General features: G+C 42.3%; 2 protein-coding genes across 2 annotated transcripts; one reads left to right on the forward strand and one right to left on the reverse strand.

Annotated features, from left to right (window-relative positions):
* Nucleotides 1-3,663: 3,663 nt before the first annotated feature.
* LOC146959877 (actin-histidine N-methyltransferase-like) lies at nt 3,664-15,846 on the reverse strand. Its single transcript, XM_085772819.1, has 5 exons — nt 15,621-15,846; nt 6,273-6,395; nt 5,376-5,468; nt 5,134-5,282; nt 3,664-3,756 (listed from the first exon to the last, which is right to left on the reverse strand). The coding sequence occupies exons 1-5, from the start codon at nt 15,844-15,846 to the stop codon at nt 3,664-3,666; spliced, it is 684 nt and encodes a 227-aa protein (XP_085628945.1).
* On the forward strand, nt 15,543-23,854 carry LOC146959878 (cyclin-K-like; the record flags this gene model as incomplete). The annotated part of the gene is made up of 9 exons (XM_085772818.1): nt 15,543-15,873; nt 16,209-16,290; nt 17,537-17,668; nt 19,783-19,888; nt 20,070-20,127; nt 23,104-23,273; nt 23,380-23,552; nt 23,660-23,690; nt 23,783-23,854. Coding segments are annotated over exons 2-9 (775 nt in total), but the record flags the coding sequence as incomplete, so codon positions are not given.
* Nucleotides 23,855-24,300: the final 446 nt, after the last annotated feature.

Genomic DNA, 24,300 nt, shown 5'->3' on the forward strand with positions numbered 1-24,300 from the left:
CTAGTGTTGGGCGATTTTGACATTCTCAGATCGTCCCAATCGCCCTCCCTGGAGATCGCCGATAGACCTATCTATCGCCGGGGTCCGGGGGGGTGGGGGGTTGGCGGCGGAGGCCGTTCCACGTGTTCCTTCGACCGGGGAGGGGGGGGGGGGGGGCGGCGGCGGCGTATGAGTATCGCTTTTACCGTGCCCTGCTGTCATGCATGCGCGCTTCTCTGTGTGTGTGTGTGTGAGGGCTAATAACGGAGAAAGAGCGCTATGATCAATGAACGGAACGCTATTGCGTTGCCGAAAGCCGAAAAATCTATTCATGGCGGACGTAATTTATTTGTGGCATATCAGTGAACACTAGGGATGCAAACAATTAATCGACTATCGATTAATTGTCGATAAGAATTTAATCGATTAAATTAAATTACTTGCAATTAATCGTTCCTTTTCAATGGGAGTTTTACTGTGAAATGTATACAAGCAAAGCCGACATAATGTAGCAGATCTCTGTGTAAACGTGTGCAGCGCTGCGCACTGCAGCACACAAGGGAGAGAGGGAGAGGAGGTGAAAAGAGACAACACTGTTACCTGTTGTAGCTATACGGGACTCAGGCTGTACCATCGCTAACACACAGACTACCCGTGAGTAAACGAGTCAAAAAGCCGCCGACACGGAGCTGCCTGAGGAGTTGTAATGCAGCCTGAACGCAGCTCAAACCGACCCGGTGCCTCAGCACGGCGGACAAGCTTTGATAAACACACCGGATCCGCGCTGGTTTACAGTATCCTACCGTAGTTTAGCCGGTCGCTACCAGAGCTTAATTTAAAAAAAAAAAAAGAAAAGAAAAAAAAAGCGCTCGTTGCGGTGCCGCGGAGAACAGCGCGTGTGTCCAAGCTGTGTTGGTTTATGTAACTTGAGGGGACAAATGAACCACATGTTTATTGTCATGCATTGCTGACCTGGGCATTGTTTCTCAATAAATTAGAAAACCCTTTCCTATCATTCCCCTTTTCCCTGCATGGTTGAAGGAGACTGGCTCGCATCCACGCTCCCACTCCCTCCTGCGCCGACATGTCACCTTAAGTCACATAAACCAGTACGGGTGTGTGGACACAATATTGTTGTCAGCGCGACAGCGCCTCATCAACCGCTGGTGTTAAAAGGCTCCGTTCTTTCTGCAGTCAGGTTAAAGCGCACATCCGCTGTGTTGGTAAACAAATAATCCCTCTATATCAACGGAGGCAACCGTGCTGAGCAGCTTGGGTTGGAGGTGGTGTGAGTGCGGGCCAGCGGGGGACAGGGGGGGGGGATTCGGGCTTCAGCACGGTACGGAACAACTGGCCCGTGTGAGTGCGTCCTTATTTGTGGCCGCTGCAGCGCCACACGGGCTTTGCCTTTCAGCAATCAAGCGCTGTTTTCGTCTTTGTTAATAACAATAACAGCAACAGCTGTCGGCAGCTGAGATTGCTGTGCCGTCACCATAGAAACGCAAGACGCATTACGGCTCATTCGCAAAATACCTTTCAATGGAAACACCCGCAAATGGCAATTGCACTTTTTCGAAGTTTCAGAAATATCGCTTTTATTTTGCGAAAATCTGTAATGGAAACGCAACTCTCTCACCTCATCTCATCTCATTATGATAGGACTTCAACCTCAGAGCTCTCTGTCCCAAATAACGTGCTACTTAAACATTTTCATTGTGCTGTGCTCTTAAAATAAATTAACAAATACTAGTGTAAAGTCCATAAGGAATTTTCCCCTTAAATTTAGGTTCTCAGGAAAATCGCCGCTTATCAATTAATCGATCATCGATCGATAAGGTCTATCAACTATCGATTAATGAATTACTCGATAATTTGCATCCCTAGTGAACACGTCGTCGGGCTGTGACATACAGGGCTGGCGTCGGCAGCCTAGCATAGACTGTAAAAAGAAGCCTAGTCACAGCCACACCACCAGCTAAACGTGTTTCCTCAAATTTGAGGCGGAGTGGCCACCCTGTTTACCACAGAGATGTTGTGTGCGGTCATATGACTACCTGGCTCCGTCTGATTGGACGTCGCCAGTGGCTGCATTTGATTGGTGAAACATTGTCATTTGACAGAGTATAGTTGGAAGCAGCAAGCCAAGCGGCTTCATTAAAACAAAACAAACAGATTGCGCATTAGATCAATAAAAAAGTAGCGAGTATGTGTGTGTGTAAAATCGGCAAGAAAACAAAACATCGCCGATCGTCCTTCCAATCGCCGATAGACGATTGGATCGCCAATCGGCACAACCCTAACGCTCTCCTTCCACACACTGTAAACAAACATGTCGGCGTTTGCTAAGGCCAGTGAGGATTTCATTGCCAAAAAGACCAACAGCCCTTTTTCACTATACTGTACAGTTACAGCTGTATACAGGAGTTATTCAGTGGGGGTGGGGTCGTCATATCACGGCGGCTACGGCCGCGTTGTCTCACTCTCGTTTTTCGATCCTCACTCGTCTGCACCTCGATTACAGACCACAGCGTGGTTTTCCATACAGCAGCCATTTAACTCAGGTGACAGAATAACAACAGTCTCGGAACAGATCAGTGGTCGCTGCTGTCGGTGTGATCAAATTAGCGGGTTTGATTCTTGTGTCAGACGTCACACTTGCGACTCTTCCGGTGACAGCGCTCTGGCCGCTAAGTGGAAGGCAGTCGGTTGACGGCACGTTTTAGTATAGATAGACAGACAGCCAAACAGACAGACAGATAGACTTTATTATTAGACTCCAGGTCCATTTCAATTTTACAGTGTGTACATTTGTGTATTTTTGCCTGTCATAAACAAGATTATGGATTACGGGGAACGTATTTGTTGCTGTGCTGCTGAGACGAGAGCTGGGACACCGGGTCGGAGGCTCTGATCTTGTAAGGTCGGTTTTCGGCCAAGAGACGCTGGGAGACAGGCAGAGAGCCTCCATTCTCCCTCCCAAGTCATTTATTTAACCATCACAATTACTCCGAAGCTGATAATCCTGCATAGTTCCTCTTTAAGACGTGAAATGAAAGCGGTTTAATTGCTGTAACTGAAGACTGAAAATGAGGCTCAGTGTATTGGAAGCACTCCTCTTCTTCCCTGTAGTTCCTGAGCAGCCTGCTCCAGAGGACCTGAATAGACTGTGGCTCAGTCAGCACTCCACTGACCACTGGTGGAAATATCATCCTTTACAATTATCACATTATGGGGCTGGGCCTGCTGTTGCAGTAGGGCTGACCCGATTGTCATATTTTGATAATCGAAGCTTCACGGACATAAAATAGATCAAAATCGAAGCTTCGATGGCCGGGGGGGGGGGGTGCACGATCGTAACGTCCGACGTCCGCCGGGGGGGGGGGGGGGGCTAGCGGAAATAATGAAAGTAATGGCAAACAAACACTGCATATCTTCAAAATCAGGCAGGTTTTCAGGACGGCAAGTAGCCTACTCATTTTAATGTAACAATTGCCAATGAGCACCGGTGTCAAAAAGGAAAAAAAAAAAAAAGAATCGATCACGGACTTCATGATCATGGCAACGAACAAAGCTTCGAATTTTTTGGGTCAGCCCTATGTTGCAGTGCAGCCAGAAATCCACCTACAGGCCACAGGTTTGACGGCCAGAGATGATTCAGATTTGCAGTTTCCGCACAAACACTTTTTATGAACTTAAGTTCTTACCGAGCACGGAGTTCTGGGCCGACTCCACTGTCATCAGCATCTTCCTGGGAATCCACAGGAATAGTTCCTCTGCCTGTGTGCGCATCACACACACACACACACACACACACACACACACACACACCATAAAAACGTAAGCATTCCACGTGCTCTGCCAATTAGCTGCAGCAGGTGACAGGAGCTGGTTTCATTTAACCAGCAAACTATTCTGTAACTGTGTCCCATTTCAGGGGTCTCATCCTCCAGAGGCTGCATCTGTGGACCCATTGTATCAGTGCCCCATTTCGAAGGTCTTACAAATGGCAGCAGAGAAATGCAGCTTTCCTTTCCTGGGTTATGAAGGCTCCATCCCATCTCCAGATTAATTTGTGCGTCGGGAATGAAAGAAAACAACAGCGGCAGAAAAAGGACTTTCAGCTCACTTCAACAGCTAAAGTTACAGCTGGTAATACTGAGGAATGTTATGAAGTTGTATTTTTGTCATCATGATTGTTCGGCAACAGAAGCCATGCTTTGTTGGTGAGCATGAGCACGGCCGGTGACAGACAGTGAAAATCCCATATATACCTCCATATACCATATATCGCCTCACAGCTTTTTTACGTTAAAGGGATAGTAGCATTTTTTTAAAGTGGGGTTGTATGATCTACAAATTGCACCGTACTTTAATTGCAGTGGAAGACTCTCTGCACTCCTCCCGTTAGCAACGCCAGCCCATAGCCCTGCCCAGAGCTTTACAACATACAGTGTTGTGAACAGACCCAAAGAAACGGCCTATTTTCGCGGCCTAAAAGAGGTTTTACCTGAAAGATAATACACAGTTCCATTGTTTGCTATAATATAATTTTTTCCAGCTCCTCAAAGTGCAGGAAAAATGCAGTTTTTATTTGGAGCTAACCAACTGCTGATTGGCGGGCGCTAACCCTGGGCGGAGGGATACGTGAGTTGGTTAGGTCCAAATAAAAATTTGCGTTTTTCCTGCACTTTGAAGGGCTGGAAAAATTATATTATAGCGAACAATTATACTAGCGAACAATTATATTGTTGCTAAGGCGGCCGCCTTAACAGGAAAGCACTGCGGGAAACCCTGGACATATTTACACACTAGTTTCCAAGGGGGGCTACTAGGTACTTACTATGCAGCATTTTGACAATGTAAAAGATAAAAATATATCATATTGTTTTAAATGTAGCAGGAATGTGTCATTTGTAACTTTATGCCTTTTGGAGATCATTTCATCTTCACCTTGCTTAAAGGGACAGTTCAACATTTTGGCAAACTGGCCCATTGCCATAATAAAGATAACAAACCTACTCCTAAAACTATAGGGATTATGGCAATGGGCCAATTTGCCAAAATGTTGAACTATCCCTTTAACTGTTCAAATTAACAGAAATTTAAAAATCTTCTTGAGATGTCAGGAATAAACAAAGGCGTCACAAAACTCACCTTGATGTCTCTGGTGGCCCGCAGGCCGTAGCCCTCTTCACCAAAGTCAGTCACAGAGAAGCCGTCGCAGGAAGCCCCGCTCTCCTGAGCCCAGGACATCAGGTCATAGAAGTGGTCTTCTCTGTTGCCCTCAAATATTATTGACAGACCTGAAAAAACACAGAGAAAGAGAGAGAGAAAATAGATAAATATTCACTTCTTCTTAATGTTCTGGTCACCTAGTCACCAAACAGTCTCCTCACCTTTCTGCTTCTTGCGGATCTTCTCCACTAAACCTCTGATCTGGATGTACTCCTCCCATTCTTTGCCAGCAGAGGGCACTGCACTGCTGCATTCTGGGAAAACACAGGGCAGCATTAACACTGCAGGTGTATCACTTAAACTGACACACAGGCAATGTCCAAAATATAACCATTATCAACCTGAAATTACAGCAAAACACAAAGTGATCTCCTTTTATTCTCTATGATTCATTTCTATCCAAGTGTGAGACGTTTAAGAGCACATGGAGCGTACGTCAACAGCTCTGAACCATCACAGATTCACTGCTATGATACAAGGCTGCATGTGGAACTCCCTTGATGCATTGAGCAGTGCTGCTCCCCATCACTTGTCACTCTCTGCTGTAGTCTGTCGTCATTCTGCAGGTAACTCTGACATTATTATTACTATTATAGTCATTTGTTTTTCACTTATCCCCTCGTTATTAAATTACTCTGGGGTCTAAGCTGCTTCACCCCAAATATGAACTGCATAACATTATTATTATAATTGTAAATCTGTGCTGCTGTCATTACTGGTAATTAACATTTACCATCATTACACCTACATAAGTATCACTGTTAAAACTACCAGTCTGGTTCTATTGAGTTTCTCTCAGTAACACTAAAAGGTCTTGACCTGCCACCTAAAGGATACAGATCTAGGAAAGTTATCATTTGTTTTAATTAAAAACACATCATTGGTAGATAAGCATAATGCTTCAGTCATATATAATAAAACTGCAAGGTCTACACCTTTAAAACAAACATTTGCTCTGTTTGAGTTTATCATCTAGCCTGTCTGTGAGCACTGCAGTGAGTGTAGGTCTGTCCTGAGGTACAGACTGTGAAGGTGGCGACAGACAGTGTGAACGTTACTCTGCAGCAGCTCAGAGATGAGTTTCATCATCTCTTTGGGGAAACCACAGCGCTGGCTCCTGAACCCGACTTCTGAGTCTTCACTCGACTCTTCTTTCCCATGGTGCACTGCTGGATGGACGACTGGGCTGAGAAGAGGACACACACATTATTACTGAAAGCATCTCATCCTCTGTTGGATGAGGGGGGGGGGGGGCTAAAGGGGGGCGAATGGTAGCGTTTTGCCATTAAATATTGATTTTAAAATTACATTTTATTTTCTGTTACATTCAACCTTGTCTCCGTATATTATATATTATGACCCTGTTCTTCATGGAAAAGTCTTCAAAAAATTGCTATTATGTTTGCAAACATTACATTACTATTGCTGATATGCAGTTTCAGTCTTGCATGTTTACATATTATCATGCTAATAGACACATACAGCATACAATGTCTAAAATTTCAGTTCAGCAGCAGAGAATTAATGGTAGTACTGTAGGTAGGTACCAATTTCAATGCATTATGTCTCATTTTATAGGGGAATATTTCTATAATCATCAAAACAATCACTTGCAAATGACAAGATGATAATTGATTTGACTAATTTTGTAACTTACTGTTTTTAGTATTACATATTAAATGCAGTTTATTTTATTTATTTATTCATTTTAATGTTTATTTAACAGGGACGATACATACAACATTGCCACAAAAATGGGAAAATGTGATGCATATAGGACGTCTAGCTTCAGCTAATTTGTGGTCTTTGTCCCTGGTCAGGCTTTAGAATAGGATAAAATATACAGAATACAATAAATGCAATGATACAAATATAGTGGAGGATACAGAATGGATCCATGAATAAGTAAACACACCTGCAAATTTCAGACTAAAATACAAGTTAAGTTTAGCATTAAACATTAGTAAAGTGTTGTATTGACGATGACTTGAGAAAAGTTAATGTTAACATTTCTGCTGCTGCTTGAGCCAATGTTTAACTTTCACATGAAACCTCTTTAGTTCTGTTTGGGATTTAATTTCAGATGGTAAAGAATTCCATAGGTTCACCTCATTTTTCATATGAACACCTTCATAATAGCATAAATGATTTTGTCAAGAACTAGCCTAGTATTTTAATCTGTGGACACCCGATCGGACCGGGAAGAACTCAGACCCTGAGGCCCCGTAACAGGGGAAAGATGATAGAAGGATCAGGAAGAGCAACAGAGGAAGATGCCTCTTCCAGGACAGACCACAAGAAATAGATACACAATGGAGCAGATTGTAAAATTAAGGTTTTCCAGATGAAGGGTTTAACAAGCAACCAGACTATACCGTCTGTGCTAAGGTCCAGTTTGTAACATCGCTCTGAGATTTCTGGTTGGACATAAGATACAGGGGGAAACAGACTGAACCAGGAGACCAGCCAACTATTGTGAAACCTGATCTGTACAAACAGTGTCCTCGGAACGTGTTTTTTTGCACTTTTCCTTTATTGTGTTGTACATTTAATTGTAAATCGATACAATTGTTGCCAGACACTTGCCTCCAATCTGGCAGGAAGTCAAAGATAAATGGAACAAATCCAAGTAAACAGATGTTGAAGAGACTGACCCAAGAAGACTGAAAGCTCCAGCTACTGCCAAATAGACTTCTACACAACACAACACTGAATTAATGATCTACTTTTGCCAATAAAAATCCACGTGTGTGTGTGTGTGTCTGTGTGTGTGTGTGTGTGTCTGTGCTTGTGAGTGTTCGAAACCATCATTGTGTGAGGACATTTTTGTTGAACGTTACAATTTCAAATGGCTTTCTGGTGGTTAAGGCCTGGGGCCGGTTTCACAAAGACAGACTCTGACTGTGTCTTGGAAAAAGCTAACTTAACTTAACTATCTTAAACCAGAGTGTGGCACAGCAGGGGATTCTGGGTAAATCAAGGCCAACCAAGAGGTCATAACCAGCCTCTGAGCTCTGTTTACCTCAGCAGGCAGAAAAACGTTTGAATTTTGGAAGATTTTTTTGGAAAAAATCAGCAAAGAATGAAGACATCGACCCTAAATAAACCTCTTACTTTCAGAATGGCAGACGCTAACTGTACAGCTCACTCACACACCCGCTCCATGCTGGTACAACATGCAACAAGACGTCGCTACCCCCAAGCCTCGCAGAGCAGAAGCACTGAGAGAGAAGAAGCTGCACCATGGACACCGACACAACATTTTCTGATCCACAAATCTCACTCAACTGTCTCTCCAGCGATCTGAAACCTCCATACGAAGTGTTAATCTCCACACCAGGCCAACTTCACTACAGCTCTTGGCAGATATGGCTTTAGGGCTCAGCAAGTTAATCAAAATACAATTGAGATCACAATATGGTCAAATCTATTATCCAAATGCTTGTTTGGTATAAGATCAAACTAAAATCACATCATCCTTATTTTTTTCCAGTGTAAATGAAATGTAAATATCATCATTTCAGTGGAAATCATAACATCTGCCATTCTAATCCAGTATGTTTTTTTTTCTCAGTGTATTGTTCAGCTGTATATGAATCCCTCCTCCCTGTGGAGCTGGTCACACCCACACGCCCCCCCCCCCCCCCCCCCACTCTCTCTCTGACATTCACACATTCACAATCCAGACAGTTTACCAAAGCAGAGAGAGTAGTTGAGGCCATTTTTGGCAGTCGGGGTCTCTTTCTGTTTAACCTCACACTACCACCACCACACAACCCCAGCGTGAGTGTGTGTGTCTGTTACTCCCCCTCTCACACTACACAGCTGCTCAGTGACATTTAGTTGTCACTGTGGTCCAAAGCCAACACTTATGTTACAAGAAGAAGAGAAGCTTCAGGCAGACACAGACGGACTTGGCCTTTTGCAGCTGCTGGTTAACTTGCTTGTTCTAAGGTGCACACACACACACACACACACACACACGACGGCCAGTCCCGCTCGGTGGAGAAAGAGGCTGGGTACTTGACCCACAATCGGATCTGGTTTTAGGACCACAGATGTTCTAAGGCTGAACTAATGAGGGTTTTTTTGGGATTTTTTTGCCACATAACATGGCTATATTATGTTTGCAGCAGGTCTCTGGTTGTGTATCTGCTGTTTTCTACAGGTAGGCTATAGGTAGCAGACAGTGTCTTTTTACAGCTGTTTGGTTGCCTGCTGCAGCTGAAACGAGAAGCGCAAGAGTAGAAAAACCAAACAATTAGCAAAGGAAGGCAAAAAAAATCTCCACTAGACTTCAAAGTTAATTAAAAATTCTATTATTCATCACAATGAGTGGAGTGCTGCCATTAAATTACTCAAGTCATTACCTGAAATCAATTTTGCCAGTCAATTGACAAATTGACTGGCAGAGATTTAATCTCTCTTTATCCAGTCAGTTTATTAATAATATTGAAAATGAATGCTGTAGTGAAGTTTGCACTAAAGGACATAACATCATGTATGGTTACGTTGTGTTAAACTTTATTCATCCCCGAGGGGAAATTCATTATTGAACAGAACATTATGAGTAATAACTCAGACTGGCCCTAAATGGGTGCATTTTGCTCCTAAAATTTGAGACAGTGAGTGCAAGTAATTTTTTCATCTACCATGCAGCCAGTAAATTTGCTGTTGTTTTGGGAGGTGTATGAGGATCATGAATGAAAAGGAAATGTGAATATTTGGTTTGCAAGTTCATTTGTGGCCCTAAATTATCTGTTTGTGCTCCTAAAATTTTAATTTAGGGGACACTGTGCTACCAGTAAAAAAAAAAAGTTAAGCCTGGAGCCCTGAAATAAATAGATATTATGAACTATATAATGTACAAAATATAGAATACATAATACATAAAAAATGACTGTATGTTGAAATCACATTTGCACTTTCTGGCAGAGTGGTGGAAATGACACGACTTCCAGGAAATGCAAAGTGACACACATGAACGTGTGGTTTTGAAGACATTACAACCACAAACGGGGTGTAGATGTAGAACCAGATCCACTCCACTGACAACTGTTCGTGACAGCCAGTAAACACTAAAAAAAAACAAAAAAAAAACATGCACTGACGACCAACAGGCGAAACTTTGTGTCCATGAGCTCGCCTCACGGGAGCAGGGCTCAACTAAAGCTGGGTCTAAGCCTTTTAAAAGTGGGCTACGGTACTTCGCCCAGCCCGAGGCTAACGACAAAGTTAGCAGGTTAGTTATCGTGGTGTGTCTCCTCCTGACAGCCCAGCGCCAGCTAGCTCCTCGGGCTGCTGCCGCCTCTCCCACTAGGCCAGCAGCTCACCCTCTGACCGGGGACTCACGCCCACCCGCGCCGAGCCGTGGGCTGAGCGGTGCACACACACACACACAGGAACACACGGGGCTCATTCATCTACACAGTGACTGTACCGTTAGCAGGTTAGCTGCTAGCCGCTAAGCTGTCCAGGGGCAGGCAGGGGCTCAGCAGAAGAGTTACACAAACAGCGAGTTAGCCGCTTAGCTGCACGTCTCCGCTACGGCGCCGCAGCCTGCGCACTGCCGGAGAGTCAGCGTGACAGCCCGGACCACAACTTGACCGTAAAACCCCGCCGTGGACACATTTCTCTGGTTCACTCGTACCTTTCCAGGGACAGCAGCAGACAGTTCCTCTCTTCTGCACACAAACCAACCTTGATGCAGCCCCGCCTCTGATTGGTGCGCCCCCCAGACACGCCTCGGAAAACAACCCTGGATTCTGGCCTTCTGATTGGCTGCTGGACGGCACGCTCACGCTGAACAACCAATGTGCTGGTGCATGTGGACATCAAGCCCCGCCCACCGCGCACTGTGATTGGACACTTACTTTTAGACCGCTGAAGGCGACCATACATGGCCATGTTGAAGCCTCGGTGATTGGCTGGAGGACGTTTCTGTCATGATCAGGGCTCCGGCGTTTTCTGGAGCTCTTTGTTTGGATGGGACGGATGCAAGGGACGAACATGAACCTCGTTCCCTGACTAAATTATAGTATCTTTACGGTCCACCTTAAAAGTGGCATAACTATGGAGGTAGATTTGTGTCTTTATTATTCAATCAAAAAAAAGGTTGCTTCAATCAAAAAATATATTTTCAATCAAAAAAACCCGTTTCAATCAAAGAAAAAAAGTGTTTGAATGCAAAAATATATTTGAGACTCAAAAAAATGCATTTGAACACTATTTTTTTTTGCTTGAAAATGTTTTTTTTGATAGAAGTGAAGGTTTTTTTGTTTGAAGCAACTTTTTTGATTGAAGTATTGTTGTTTTGTGTTTGGGCCATATTATGGGTAGGACATTTGTGTCTTTATAATTCAATCAAAAAAGAAGTTGCTTCAAACAAACAAAAAATATTTTCAATAAAAAAATCACTTCAATCAAAAAATAAACCTTTTCAATCATAGAAAAAATGTTTTTGAATGCAAAAAAATATTTGAGACTCAAAAAATTGCACTTGAACACTTTTTTTTGATTGAAAATGTTTTCTTTGATTGAAGTAATCTTTTTTGTGTTTGGACCATGTTATGGGTAGGACATTTGTGTCTTAATTATTCAATCCCAAAAAAGTTGCTTCAATCAAAAAAAAAACATTTTCAATCAAAAAAAAAATATTTTCAATCAAAGAAAAAACTGTTTAAATGCAAAAAAAAAAAAAATCATTTGAAGTGGTTTTTTTTTGATTGAACTTTCTTTTTTTTTGAATGAAGTGAAAAAAGTTTTGAAGTCGTTTTTTTTTTTAAATCATTTTGACACAAACGTACCGCAGTGGGCGGGTGCTTCCCCATTGGTCAGACATGTTTGAGTGACAAGTGTCTACACCAACGACGTCTTTCTGACAAGCAAGTCATGGTCGCCACTCGCCAGCGAGCCAGGAAGCAGTGGTGGAGTTGTTGGTAAGTAGATAAAACCGTATTAAAATGATTGGTGTCACGTTATTAGCCTACTCTGTTTGATATTTCGATTAAACATACAGCTTGCTAACTTAGCTCACGTTGACTAATTTGTGTGATGGTGTTAGATATCTGACGCCTCATATTGTCAGGCAGTTAAGTAAAGTTGGAAAGATATTCACAGATTCGGACTTCCGGGATCAATAACTTTGAGACGAAACGTTGTTCAAACACAAATGATGCCTCTTTCACATCATAATCCTACAGACTACTACCTACAAGAATCAAAAACCGATTTTTTTTACGAAAACGAGCCGTTCTCCGAGCTGGATGGAAAACATTGATCTCTATGCGCAGCCGGTAGCCGGGCGAGTGCGCAGGGACCGTCTGCAAATTGCAATACAAGAGCAAGACGCTCCGAACAAAAATCAATAGCTCCACTGTTATACAGTACAGCGACTCCAAAATCACCACACACACCAAGGGACTCCTCGTGGTCATACTACAACAGCTATTTTGGAGAAATGTGCCTTTTAATAATTTTGGTGATTTTTTTTATTGGAATTAATCATTAAAAACCTCCAATATTAATCAATAGCTCCACTGTTATACAGTACAGAGACTCCAAAATCACCACACACACCAAGGGACTCCTCGTGGTCATACTACAACAGCTGTTTTGGAGAAATGTGCCTTTTAATAATTTTGGTGATTTTTTTATTGGAATTAATCATTAAAAACCTCCAATATTTATCAATAGCTCCACTGTTTTTGGCACATTTTTCCAAAACAGCTGTTGTAGTATGACCATGAGGAGTCCCTTGGTGTGTGTGGTGATTTTGGAGTCTCTGTACTGTATAACAGTGCAGCTATTGATTAATATTGCAAGATATTAATGATCAATTCCTATAAAAAAATCACCAAAATTATTAAAAGGCACATTTCTCCAAAATAGCTGTTGTAGTATGACCACGAGGAGTCCCTTGGTGTGTGTGGTGATTTTGGAGTCGCTGTACTGTATAACAGTGGAGCTATTGATTTTTGTTCGGAGCGTCTTGCTCTTGTATTGCAATTTGCAGACGGTCCCTGCGCACTCGCCCGGCTACCGGCTGCGCATAGAGATCAATGTTTTCCATCCAGCTCGGAGAACGGCTCGTTTTCGTAAAAAAAATCGGTTTTTGATTCTTGTAGGTAGTAGTCTGTAGGATTATGATGTGAAAGAGGCATCATTTGTGTTTGAACAACGTTTCGTCTCAAAGTTATTGATCCCGGAAGTCCGAATCTGTGAATATCTTTCCAACTTTACTTAACTGCCTGACAATATGAGGCGTCAGATATCTAACACCATCACACAAATTAGTCAACGTGAGCTAAGTTAGCAAGCTGTATGTTTAATCGAAATATCAAACAGAGTAGGCTAATAACGTGACACCAATCATTTTAATACGGTTTTATCTACTTACCAACAACTCCACCACTGCTTCCTGGCTCGCTGGCGAGTGGCGACCATGACTTGCTTGTCAGAAAGACGTCGTTGGTGTAGACACTTGTCACTCAAACATGTCTGACCAATGGGGAAGCACCCGCCCACTGCGGTACGTTTGTGTCAAAATGATTCAAAAAAAAAAACGACTTCAAAACTTTTTTCACTTCATTCAAAAAAAAAGAAAGTTCAATCAAAAAAAAAAACACTTCAAATGATTTTTTTTTTTTTGCATTTAAACAGTTTTTTCTTTGATTGAAAATATTTTTTTTTTGATTGAAAATGTTTTTGATTGAAGCAACTTTTTTGGGATTGAATAATTAAGACACAAATGTCCTACCCATAACATGGTCCAAACACAAAAAAAGATTACTTCAATCAAAGAAAACATTTTCAATCAAAAAAAAAGTGTTCAAGTGCAATTTTTTGAGTCTCAAATATTTTTTTGCATTCAAAAACATTTTTTCTATGATTGAAAAGGTTTATTTTTTGATTGAAGTGATTTTTTTATTGAAAATATTTTTTGTTTGTTTGAAGCAACTTCTTTTTTGATTGAATTATAAAGACACAAATGTCCTACCCATAATATGGCCCAAACACAAAACAACAATACTTCAATCAAAAAAAGTTGCTTCAAACAAAAAAAACCTTCACTTCTATCAAAAAAAACATTTTCAAGCAAAAAAAAAATAGTGTTCAAATGCATTTTTTTGAGTCTCAAATATATTTTTGCATTCAAACACTTTTTTTCTTTGATTGAAACGGGTTTTTTTTGATTGAAAATATATTTTTTGATTGAAGCAACCTTTTTTTTGATTGAATAATAAAGACACAAATCTACCTCCATACATAACGCCTGTAGAGGGCGTTTTTGCGTCTCAATTTCTCTCTTTTATTTTCTTCTAGATATTTTACTCTTCAAAATATTAAATTTTTCGACTTAAACAAATTGAACTACGAAAATAGGAGAATCTACATGTACAATCTACATGCAATACAAGTGTATCACAACATCCAAATGAACTAAAAAAAAAGAAAAGAAACAGTACAAACAGCAATTAAAGCAAGTGGGCAGAGATCCAAGATCAAATTATACCCAAAAGGAATTTAATCATAGATCAAAACACATCCACATGTAGGCTATGCTGAGACAGCAGACAAACTGCATTTATAACAAGTAACAATTTCATAACAAAAACAATGTGTACAGCACACATACAGTGAGATTTATGTACCCTACTGAACAATTGTTCAGAAATAATAAAGAAATAATAATAAATACTCATTAATAAATTATAATAATATTGCTCAACCTTTTGTATTTATGTTTCCTTCATGTAATTTTATATCAACATTGCAGTGTTATTTATTTAGTTTCAGTAGTTAGGACAGCTGGGTTCTCCTCAATGTGTTATGCATAAACCTTATTTATTATTTTTCCCCTAATATATAAGTCTTTATGAGTTCCTCACTCTTTTATACAGTCTATAGTTCCTCACATGTTTTCCATCAGTATGAGAAGTGGCTATGAAGGGGGATTTGATTTATCAGCCCTCCTATTTTTTCAACATGATTGTCCATCCTCCAGCAGAGGGCGGTAGAGCACCTCTGAGATGTTTTCCCAGCTGTCTACACGCACCAAAGAAGGAGAAGACGTCTTAACAGCGCCCTCTAGTGGCGCATATGCAGCATTTTAAAGGTGGACCGGGAACATTTTTGAAAGAAGGGACTGTGAATGAGAAGTCAGGTGCTGAAGGTGTCTGCTCTCTCAGCGAGAGTCATCACAATAACCTAGTAGTCTAGGCATCGGTGCAGTTTGTTTTGTCGCAGCTGTGAAAGCGGCAGAGGTCAGGGTGGAGGTCTGGTGTCAGGGTGGAGGTCTGGTGTCAGTCTGCGACAGTCAGCCGGCTGCATGTGTGACCGGAGCAGCTGTTAGCAGGTTAAATGTTGCTTCCTCCAACACTCCTCCTTCCTTCAACAACACTCACACACTCCGGTCTCGGGTCCTGCTGCCGGCGGGACAAGGGGGAACCTGTCCACCCTGGACTTCATCAGACCCCACTTGCACTGGGACAGGAAGGACCCGGCTACCCTGGACCACATCAAACCATGCTGGTACTGGGACAAGAAAGACTTGGCCCACACTCCCTCCCAGTCAGAGGGACTGGACCCCGCCACCGAGGCCCGGTACCGCAGAGAGGGGGCTCGGTTCATCTTTGATGTGGGCACACGGCTCGGGCTGTATCCTTCTCAACAGATTTGTCTTAAATATGTGATGGAGAAACTGGCTGCGAGCGTATAGAGCCACTTAACTAAATACAAAGGGGGAACCTGGTCCGTGAACGCACCATGTTCATGTGAGTGGCTCGTGCTCCGCTGCAGGCTGTGAGCTGCATGTGTGGCCCTCAGCTCCAAGACAAGTCATGTTAATTTCTTTGCATAGAATATAAATGGTCACATGTAATGAAGTTAGAGCATCAATAGAAAACAAGGACTGACAGTAAGAGTAGAGTGTATCTTGGTGTTAGGTGGGTACTGGTGTGTGTTGTCTGTTTCTTTAACCTCTGTGGCTTCAGGCACTATGACACTCTGGCGACTGGGATTGTTTATTTCCACCGCTTCTACATGTTCCACTCCTTCAAGCAGTTCCCCAGATATGTAAGTATGGAGCTCCTTATCCTGTTACTGTTTTATGACCTCAGTTTGATCACGGACAAAACAACTTACATCTGAATCTGCAGACTCATCTCTGTGGATTGAGGAGTTTAAAGGTCCCATATGGTTGTCTACTTAACTTGTGTAGCACCTCTCATATAAGAAATGTGTTTTCATGGACCATCTATTTTGATTGTTTCTTATGTCTGCAACGAGATACAGAAGATCTTTTATACCCACTGCCATCAGACTTTTTTTCTGCAAATGGTAGCCTATGATCTGACAGACAAATGAATTTCCCTTTGGGCATCAAACAAAGTAATAATCCATAAACTATCCATACAGTAAATTGGTTTACAGCCTCTCAGGTGAGGACAATTGACCAGAATATCACAACCAACCAATCACAGTCAAGCCTGGTCAAGTATGTACAGTGGCATGCAAAAGTTTGGGCACTCAAAGTTTCTGTTCATGTGAACAGTTAAGCAAGTGGATGATGCCCCTTTACATTTTAAACAATAGATCTTTTTATTTTCATCTTTAACATGAACACACTGATATTGCTTGAAATATTGCAAAAGAGTGTTTCATGTTCAACTTTATGTCTTTTGGTGTCATTTCACCTTCCACTTGCTCAACTGTTCACATTAACACTATGTCTGTATTGGAGTTTCAGGAGTGTTAGTCTGGATGGACAATGTCGTTGTCATTTTAAAACGCTGTTTTAGGATGACAACATGCCTCGGACTCTGCCCACCCCGATCCATAGTCCAACCTCACAGGATTTGTTTTCCCTGTGTGAAGTATGCTATACTTAGAAAACAGTCAGCCAATCAGAAGAGAGTCTCAGAGCCTCCTCTCTTCTGATTGACTCACCAGTTTTTGGTTCTTAAATCACGAGATGCATCATCTTGTGGACCATCACTTAAAATAAAAAAAACAACAAGAGAAGATGAAAATATGGAGGTGTAAGATGGTGGCACTAGTTTTATGTCCTGATGGGCACACATTGGAACGATGTTTTGAATCAGACTTTGACTTTATAGATCTGTCACTAATTCTATCCACTTTACTCTTCATGAAAACCCAACAGAGCTGCGACCAGCAGCAGTAGCCATCAGTGCTGATTTCTCCAGTTTGCTGAATATTGCTACGCCCCGCTCAGCTTTATCTGTATGTGTCTCTAACGGCGTGTGGAAATAGGGTTTCCTGTACATGTTTTTAATGTATCCGGTGCCTGTGCCTGCAGGTGACAGGAGGATGCTGCCTCTTCCTCGCAGGAAAAGTGGAGGAAACTCCAAAGAAGTGTAAAGACATCATCAAGACGGCTCGCAGCCTCCTCAACGACACGCAGTTTGCACAGTTCGGAGACGACCCCAAGGTCAGTGACGGGGAATCTTTTCATCAGGATGTGAACTGTAATGTTTTTTGTTGTAAAAATGCTGCTGCGGTGGAGATGGAAGCACAAAAAGGGCTCAGCAGAGCAGAAAGATTCATCACCACCCTTTCTGCACCTCTCTGAAATGTAGAAAGAATCAACATTCTATTAGTGTGTGAGTGACATGCAATGTGTAGCTTTAAAAGGAGTCTATTCTCATTCTTCTCTGAATCTTCATTTTTATTGTTTGTATTTATTTGGTTCCAAAAGATACAATTTTACACTTATTTTGAAATGGTAGCAATTTACAATACCACAACCTTTATGAGAGATTTAGAAATTCTAATCCATGAAATAAATGTAGAACACAGCAAATATAATATTGATAGAATGATGCAGGCTCATTGTTTGGCAAAGTCAGGTTGTTGATTAGTAATAATTTATCTTACTAATAAATTACTACCACTTATAACTGGTTAAAGGGATAGTAGCATTTTTTTTTAAGTGGGGTTGTATGATCTACAAATAGCCCCTAAGTACTTAAAGCAGAAGTAAGTGGTCCGGTCGTTTTGGCTAATGCTGCGTTCCAGGTAGGCTTTTGAAACCGTAAATTACAGCTTCAAGTCACAACTTACGACTTTGTAGCGTTCCAGGCAACCCACTCGTGTTTTTCCGACCTGTTTTACCTGTGAAAGTCACTATAACGGCCACTCGTAACTTCTGACCCGTGAACTCGTACCAGATCGAACTGGTACGACTTCACAGGTCGGAAAAACGCGAGTTACGAGTTTCCTTGAACGCACCATAACAGTCCTCGTCCCTACGTCACCACATTCACGGCGTCTCTTGGCTGCACACACAGCCCTGCATGCCGTTCTCTCTCCTCATTGGATAAAAACTGTAGGATACGATAAAAGTTTTCTCCTCGGCTCAGAGCAGAGCAGAGTGACTGACAGACCCGTGTTTCAGTCCAAACACTCTATGTAAGTGATTGCTGTCGGAAGATACAACTATTTAAGACTTATATTAACACAAATATATCACTTACTTCTGCTTTAAACTAGAAGACTCTCTGCACGCCAGCCCATAACCCTGCCCAGAGATTTACAACATACAGCGTTGTGAACAGACCCAAAGAAACGGCCTATTTTCGTGGCCTAAAAGAGGTTTTACCTGAAAAAAAATACACAGTTCCATTGTTCGCTATAATAATTTTTTCCAGTCCTTCAAAGTGCAGGAAAAACGCAGTTTTTATTTGGACCTAACCAACTCACGTATCCCTCCGCCCAAGGTTAGCGCCCGCCGATCAGCAGTTGGTTAGGTCCAAATAAAAACTGCATTTTTCCTGCACTTTGAGGGACTGGAAAAAATTATATTATAGTGAACAATGGAACTGTGTATTTTTTTTCAGGTAAAACCTCTTTTAGGCCGCGAAAATAGGCCGTTTCTTTGGGTCTGTTCACAACACTGTATGTTGTAAAGCTTTGGGCAGGGCTATTATGGGCTGGCGTTTGCTAACGGGAGGAGTGCAGAGAGTCTTCTACTGCAATTAAAGTACTTAGGGGCTATTTGTAGATCATACAACCCCACTTTAAAAAAAATGCTACTATCCCTTTAAAGGAGCCTTGTTAGATGTGTTGGGTGGAGCCATAGAGCCATGGTCAGACCATGATCAGCAGAAATTGTAAATCAATCATGTCCAAACTGGAAACAGGTCAGGTGGACAGGGCTTCATGAGCTAAATAAAGCTTTTTTTTCCCCTATTTAATTCTATTTAAAGAGTGTATTTGAAAAGAGACACATTCGTTTCATAATCACAGAGCCTGCAGCGTTTCAGTAACTATGAACACAGACAGAATCTTCAATGTGCTGCAGCCTCAATATGCAAACAGATAAACACATTCAGAAAGCATCAGTTCAACAACACAGTTTACAGGTTCAACGCACTTGTTGTTTAATGATCTGTGACATTTGAAGTTAAAACAATTGAACACTGTAAAATTGAAGATGTTCTCTGAATTAGTTTTGTGTTTTCTACCCTTTAACCTTTGACCCTGAGCCTGGACACTGTGGCACCGTGTGCATCTATCTGTTCATGAAGACTTGTGTCCTCACAGGAGGAGGTGATGGTGTTGGAGCGCATCCTGCTGCAGACCATCAAGTTTGACCTGCAGGTGGAACATCCCTACCAGTTCCTGCTGCGCTACGCAAAGCAGCTCAAAGGTAACATCTGGAGCATCTGGCTAACATTCACTATTGATACAACAACAAAAAAAGACTTTGGTGTTTGGATTTGAGGAGTGTTCATGCTGAAAGAATGCTGTAGTTTCCCTAGTTCCATTGACAAAACCGTCTTCACACTAACTTCAGTGTACTTGATGGAGAAACCACTGCTGTCTTCCAGGTGACAAGAACAAGGTGCAGAAGCTGGTTCAGATGGCCTGGACCTTTGTGAATGACAGGTGACCACATGACTCACTGCTATTTGACTGAAATGGAACTTGAAGGTCTAGCATAATAATGAGATTCACCCACGTTCAGTCGTCTTCACCTTTCTCATGTATAGTAATTACATTACTACAGAAGCCTTGACTCTGTTGTGACCAGAATAACTTCCCCAAGTTTTAAAAAAACTGGATGAAGTAAAGTACACCACAACTTCAGTTTCATAAGGATCAAACCACTGAAGGCATGAGGTCTCTTGCAGACATTTGAGGACTTGAAACACACTTTCCCATATGTCTGTATTAAATGTTGTAGCATTGAGGCAAAATGACACTGAAGCCCCCAAAAACTGCACCTCACTTCACTTGTTGGTAAAATGTATTTTGGTTGCCAATTAGCCAGAAACTGCATTAGGATGTCAGCAAGAAACAAACATCACAGAAGTGATGTAAGATGAGAGAGTCAGTCCCATGTAAGACGTTTAACCGAGAAAATGGTGTTTGAGTTATTTCTTATAAGCTGACTCAGTTAATTATTTTCAGTGGGACTCAGCAGAGAGATGAAAAAAAATGACCTTTCAGGACTTCTGTAATTTAATCATTGTCCGTTCCAGAATTTTAATGGAGTCACTGTAAAAAAGTTTCACACCACACAAATTATAACAAGAGGTGGGTTTACATGGACAGTTTTAAATGGTTTCAAATAGGTTTGGTTTAAATCAATCTGTTTGAAGATTTCAGCTTGAGCACATGGCTTACAAAGTAAACTGGTTGGATGCGTTACTTTATTGTGTTTCTATAGTTACAACTATACTGAAGTGCTACAGCTCTGCCAAAAATAAAACAGAAACATGGGAATACATTGTTTGTTGAGCGCAGTCTTTGCTGTTATAATATTTCTCTTTATTAAACAGCAGCGTGACATATTCCTACTGTTAGAATCCAGCAGCAGGGGAAGAAGAGAGAGCCTTTTGGAGTCGGGAGTGCGTATGCAATATTTAGATCTTTTAGTATGTCCAGTAGGGATGCAAACAATTAATCGACTATCGATTAATTGTCGATAAGAATTTAATCGATTAAATTAAATTACTTGCAATTAATCGTTCCTTTTCAATGGGAGTTTTACTGTGAAATGTATACAAGCAAAGCCGACATAATGTAGCAGATCTCTGTGTAAACGTGTGCAGCGCTGCGCACTGCAGCACACAAGGGAGAGAGGGAGAGGAGGTGAAAAGAGACAACACTGTTACCTGTTGTAGCTATACGGGACTCAGGCTGTACCATCGCTAACACACAGACGACCGGTGAGTAACGAGTCAAAAAGCCGCCGACACGGAGCTGCCTGAGGAGTTGTAATGCAGCCTGAACGCAGCTCAAACCGACCCGGTGCCTCAGCACGGCGGACAAGCTTTGATAAACACACCGGATCCGCGCTGGTTTACAGTATCCTACCGTAGTTTAGCCGGTCGCTACCGGAGCTTAATTTAAAAAAAAAAAAAGAAAAGAAAAAAAAAGCGCTCGTTGCGGTGCCGCGGAGAACAGCGCGTGTGTCCAAGCTGTGTTGGTTTATGTAACTTGAGGGGACAAATGAACCACATGTTTATTGTCATGCATTGCTGACCTGGGCATTGTTTCTCAATAAATTAGAAAACCCTTTCCTATCATTCCCCTTTTCCCTGCATGGTTGAAGGAGACTGGCTCGCATCCACGCTCCCACTCCCTCCTGCGCCGACATGTCACCTTAAGTCACATAAACCAGTACGGGTGTGTGGACACAATATTGTTGTCAGCGCGACAGCGCCTCATCACCGCTGGTGTTAAAAGGCTCCGTTCTTTCTGCAGTCAGGTTAAAGCGCACATCCGCTGTGTTGGTAAACAAATAATCCCTCTATATCAACGGAGGCAACCGTGCTGAGCAGCTTGGGTTGGAGGTGGTGTGAGTGCGGGCCAGCGGGGGACAGGGGGGGGGGGGATTCGGGCTTCAGCACGGTACGGAACAACTGGCCCGTGTGAGTGCGTCCTTATTTGTGGCCGCTGCAGCGCCACACGGGCTTTGCCTTTCAGCAATCAAGCGCTGTTTTCGTCTTTGTTAATAACAATAACAGCAACAGCTGTCGGCAGCTGAGATTGCTGTGCCGTCACCATAGAAACGCAAGACGCATTACGGCTCATTCGCAAAATACCTTTCAATGGAAACACCCGCAAATGGCAATTGCACTTTTTCGAAGTTTCAGAAATATCGCTTTTATTTTGCGAAAATCTGTAATGGAAACGCAGCTCTCTCACCTCATCTCATCTCATTATGATAGGACTTCAACCTCAGAGCTCTCTGTCCCAAATAACGTGCTACTTAAACATTTTCATTGTGCTGTGCTCTTAAAATAAATTAACAAATACTAGTGTAAAGTCCATAAGGAATTTTCCCCTTAAATTTAGGTTCTCAGGAAAATCGCCGCTTATCAATTAATCGATCATCGATCGATAAGGTCTATCAACTATCGATTAATGAATTACTCGATAATTTGCATCCCTAATGTCCAGTAGTAAATAGGTTTCTCTTAAAGTCCATCTTGGGGCGGTGGATTTCTTGCTCAACATTTTCGCTTGAGTGGCAGCCAGGCACTGCTTGTGCGTGCTCAAGCATGCGTGCATGTGTGAGTACGTCAAGTCCTGAGCATTCACAGAACGAACGCAGCCAGAAATCAGCCTGTTTCAAGGTATACATGAAAGACAGATCGCTTTAGAAAAGGTTTAAACTACCCACTTCAAACCGATTGGAATTTCAATCAATTAGGGGTAATAGTTTGAGGTGTTTATATGAAGTATTTTCAATTGGTTTTGTCTCCCAAACCTATTTGAAACCGTTTAAACCCACCCCACCTCACCCACCTCAATAAGCACCTCTGGAATGTCGGATGTGCCAGATGTGAGCATTGTGACAGATGTGAAGTGGGAGAATGAGAGTAATGATAACACCTCTGTGTTCATCCCAAGCCTGTGCACCATGGTGGCCCTGCAGTGGGAGCCTCAGATCATAGCAGTGGCCGTCATGTATCTGGCTGGACGTCTCTGTAAGTTCGACATCCAGGACTGGACCTCCAGACAGTTGGCCCGCCGATGGTGGGAGCAGTTTGTCTATGATGTACCTGTGGAGGTGCTGGAGGGTAACGGAAAATACACCTGCACACACACATTGTTTATTCCTCTTTTTTTTTGTATTTGACAGTTTTTATCTACATTTTCCAGCTGTGTTCTCTCCTGCTCTCACAGATATCTGCCACCAGATCCTGGACTTGTACTCTCAGGCTAAACAGCAGATTCCTGACGGAGGGATGGGGACAGTGGAGAACCCCCCACCACCTTCCATCCTGTCCCCCTCAGTCCCTCTGCCGGTCAAGAAGGCCTCGCCTCAGACCAGCCCCAGACCGTCCAGACCAGCTCAGGTATGCAGACGTTAAGTGTTGGGAGTGCGTGTGATTTCATCTCTGTGGCTTCAGCTGAGCACTGACTGACACTGACTGATGTTTATTTGCATACGTTTATTTTTCAGCCCTCTCCCAAAGACGACGGCAAAGCCACGAGTAAGAACAAACCCTGTCACTTTAATTCCATTCTTCCATATTCTGCCGGTTTTCCATTGGTTTTCTCCGTCTTGTGTTTTTTTGTTTTCCAGAGCTCCTGAACCTCGAGCCTCCTCCACCGCCTCCTCCGCCCCCTCCTCCTCCACCAGTCTCTGTTAATCCTGGTCAGTTTCCTCCTCTGCCTTTAACTCTGTCCATTTTTCATCTAAGAGCTCTTTTTTTTCTGAGGGAAAAATAAATTATTTCCCCCTCACATCTGAACTGTTGTTCAGAGCAGGCTCAGTGTTGGGCAGTAACACATTATTTAGGAATGTGTCACTGTTATTTGATTATTCTTTTAGTAACAGAGTAATGTAATGCGTTATAATTTCTAAAACAGTAATTAGATTATAGTTACATGCACATTACCATTACCATTGCTGGTCCACTGTACCCCCCTTCCGCTCCTCTCACACCACTCTTAAAGGGATAGTTCCAACATTTTTGGTAAATTGGCCCATTGCCATAATCCCTATAGTTTTTATAGGTGTAAGTTCGTTACCTTTTAAATGTCGGTGCAAGTTTATTTTTAGAACGGCGGAGCAGAGCCAGTGAGCTGCTCAGAGCTGAA

The sequence above is a fragment of the Trachurus japonicus genome, unplaced genomic scaffold (genome assembly GCF_045865225.1).
Source record: "Trachurus japonicus isolate A0001 unplaced genomic scaffold, Traja_1.0 AP030959.1".
In the NCBI taxonomy this organism is placed as follows: domain Eukaryota; kingdom Metazoa; phylum Chordata; class Actinopteri; order Carangiformes; family Carangidae; genus Trachurus; species Trachurus japonicus.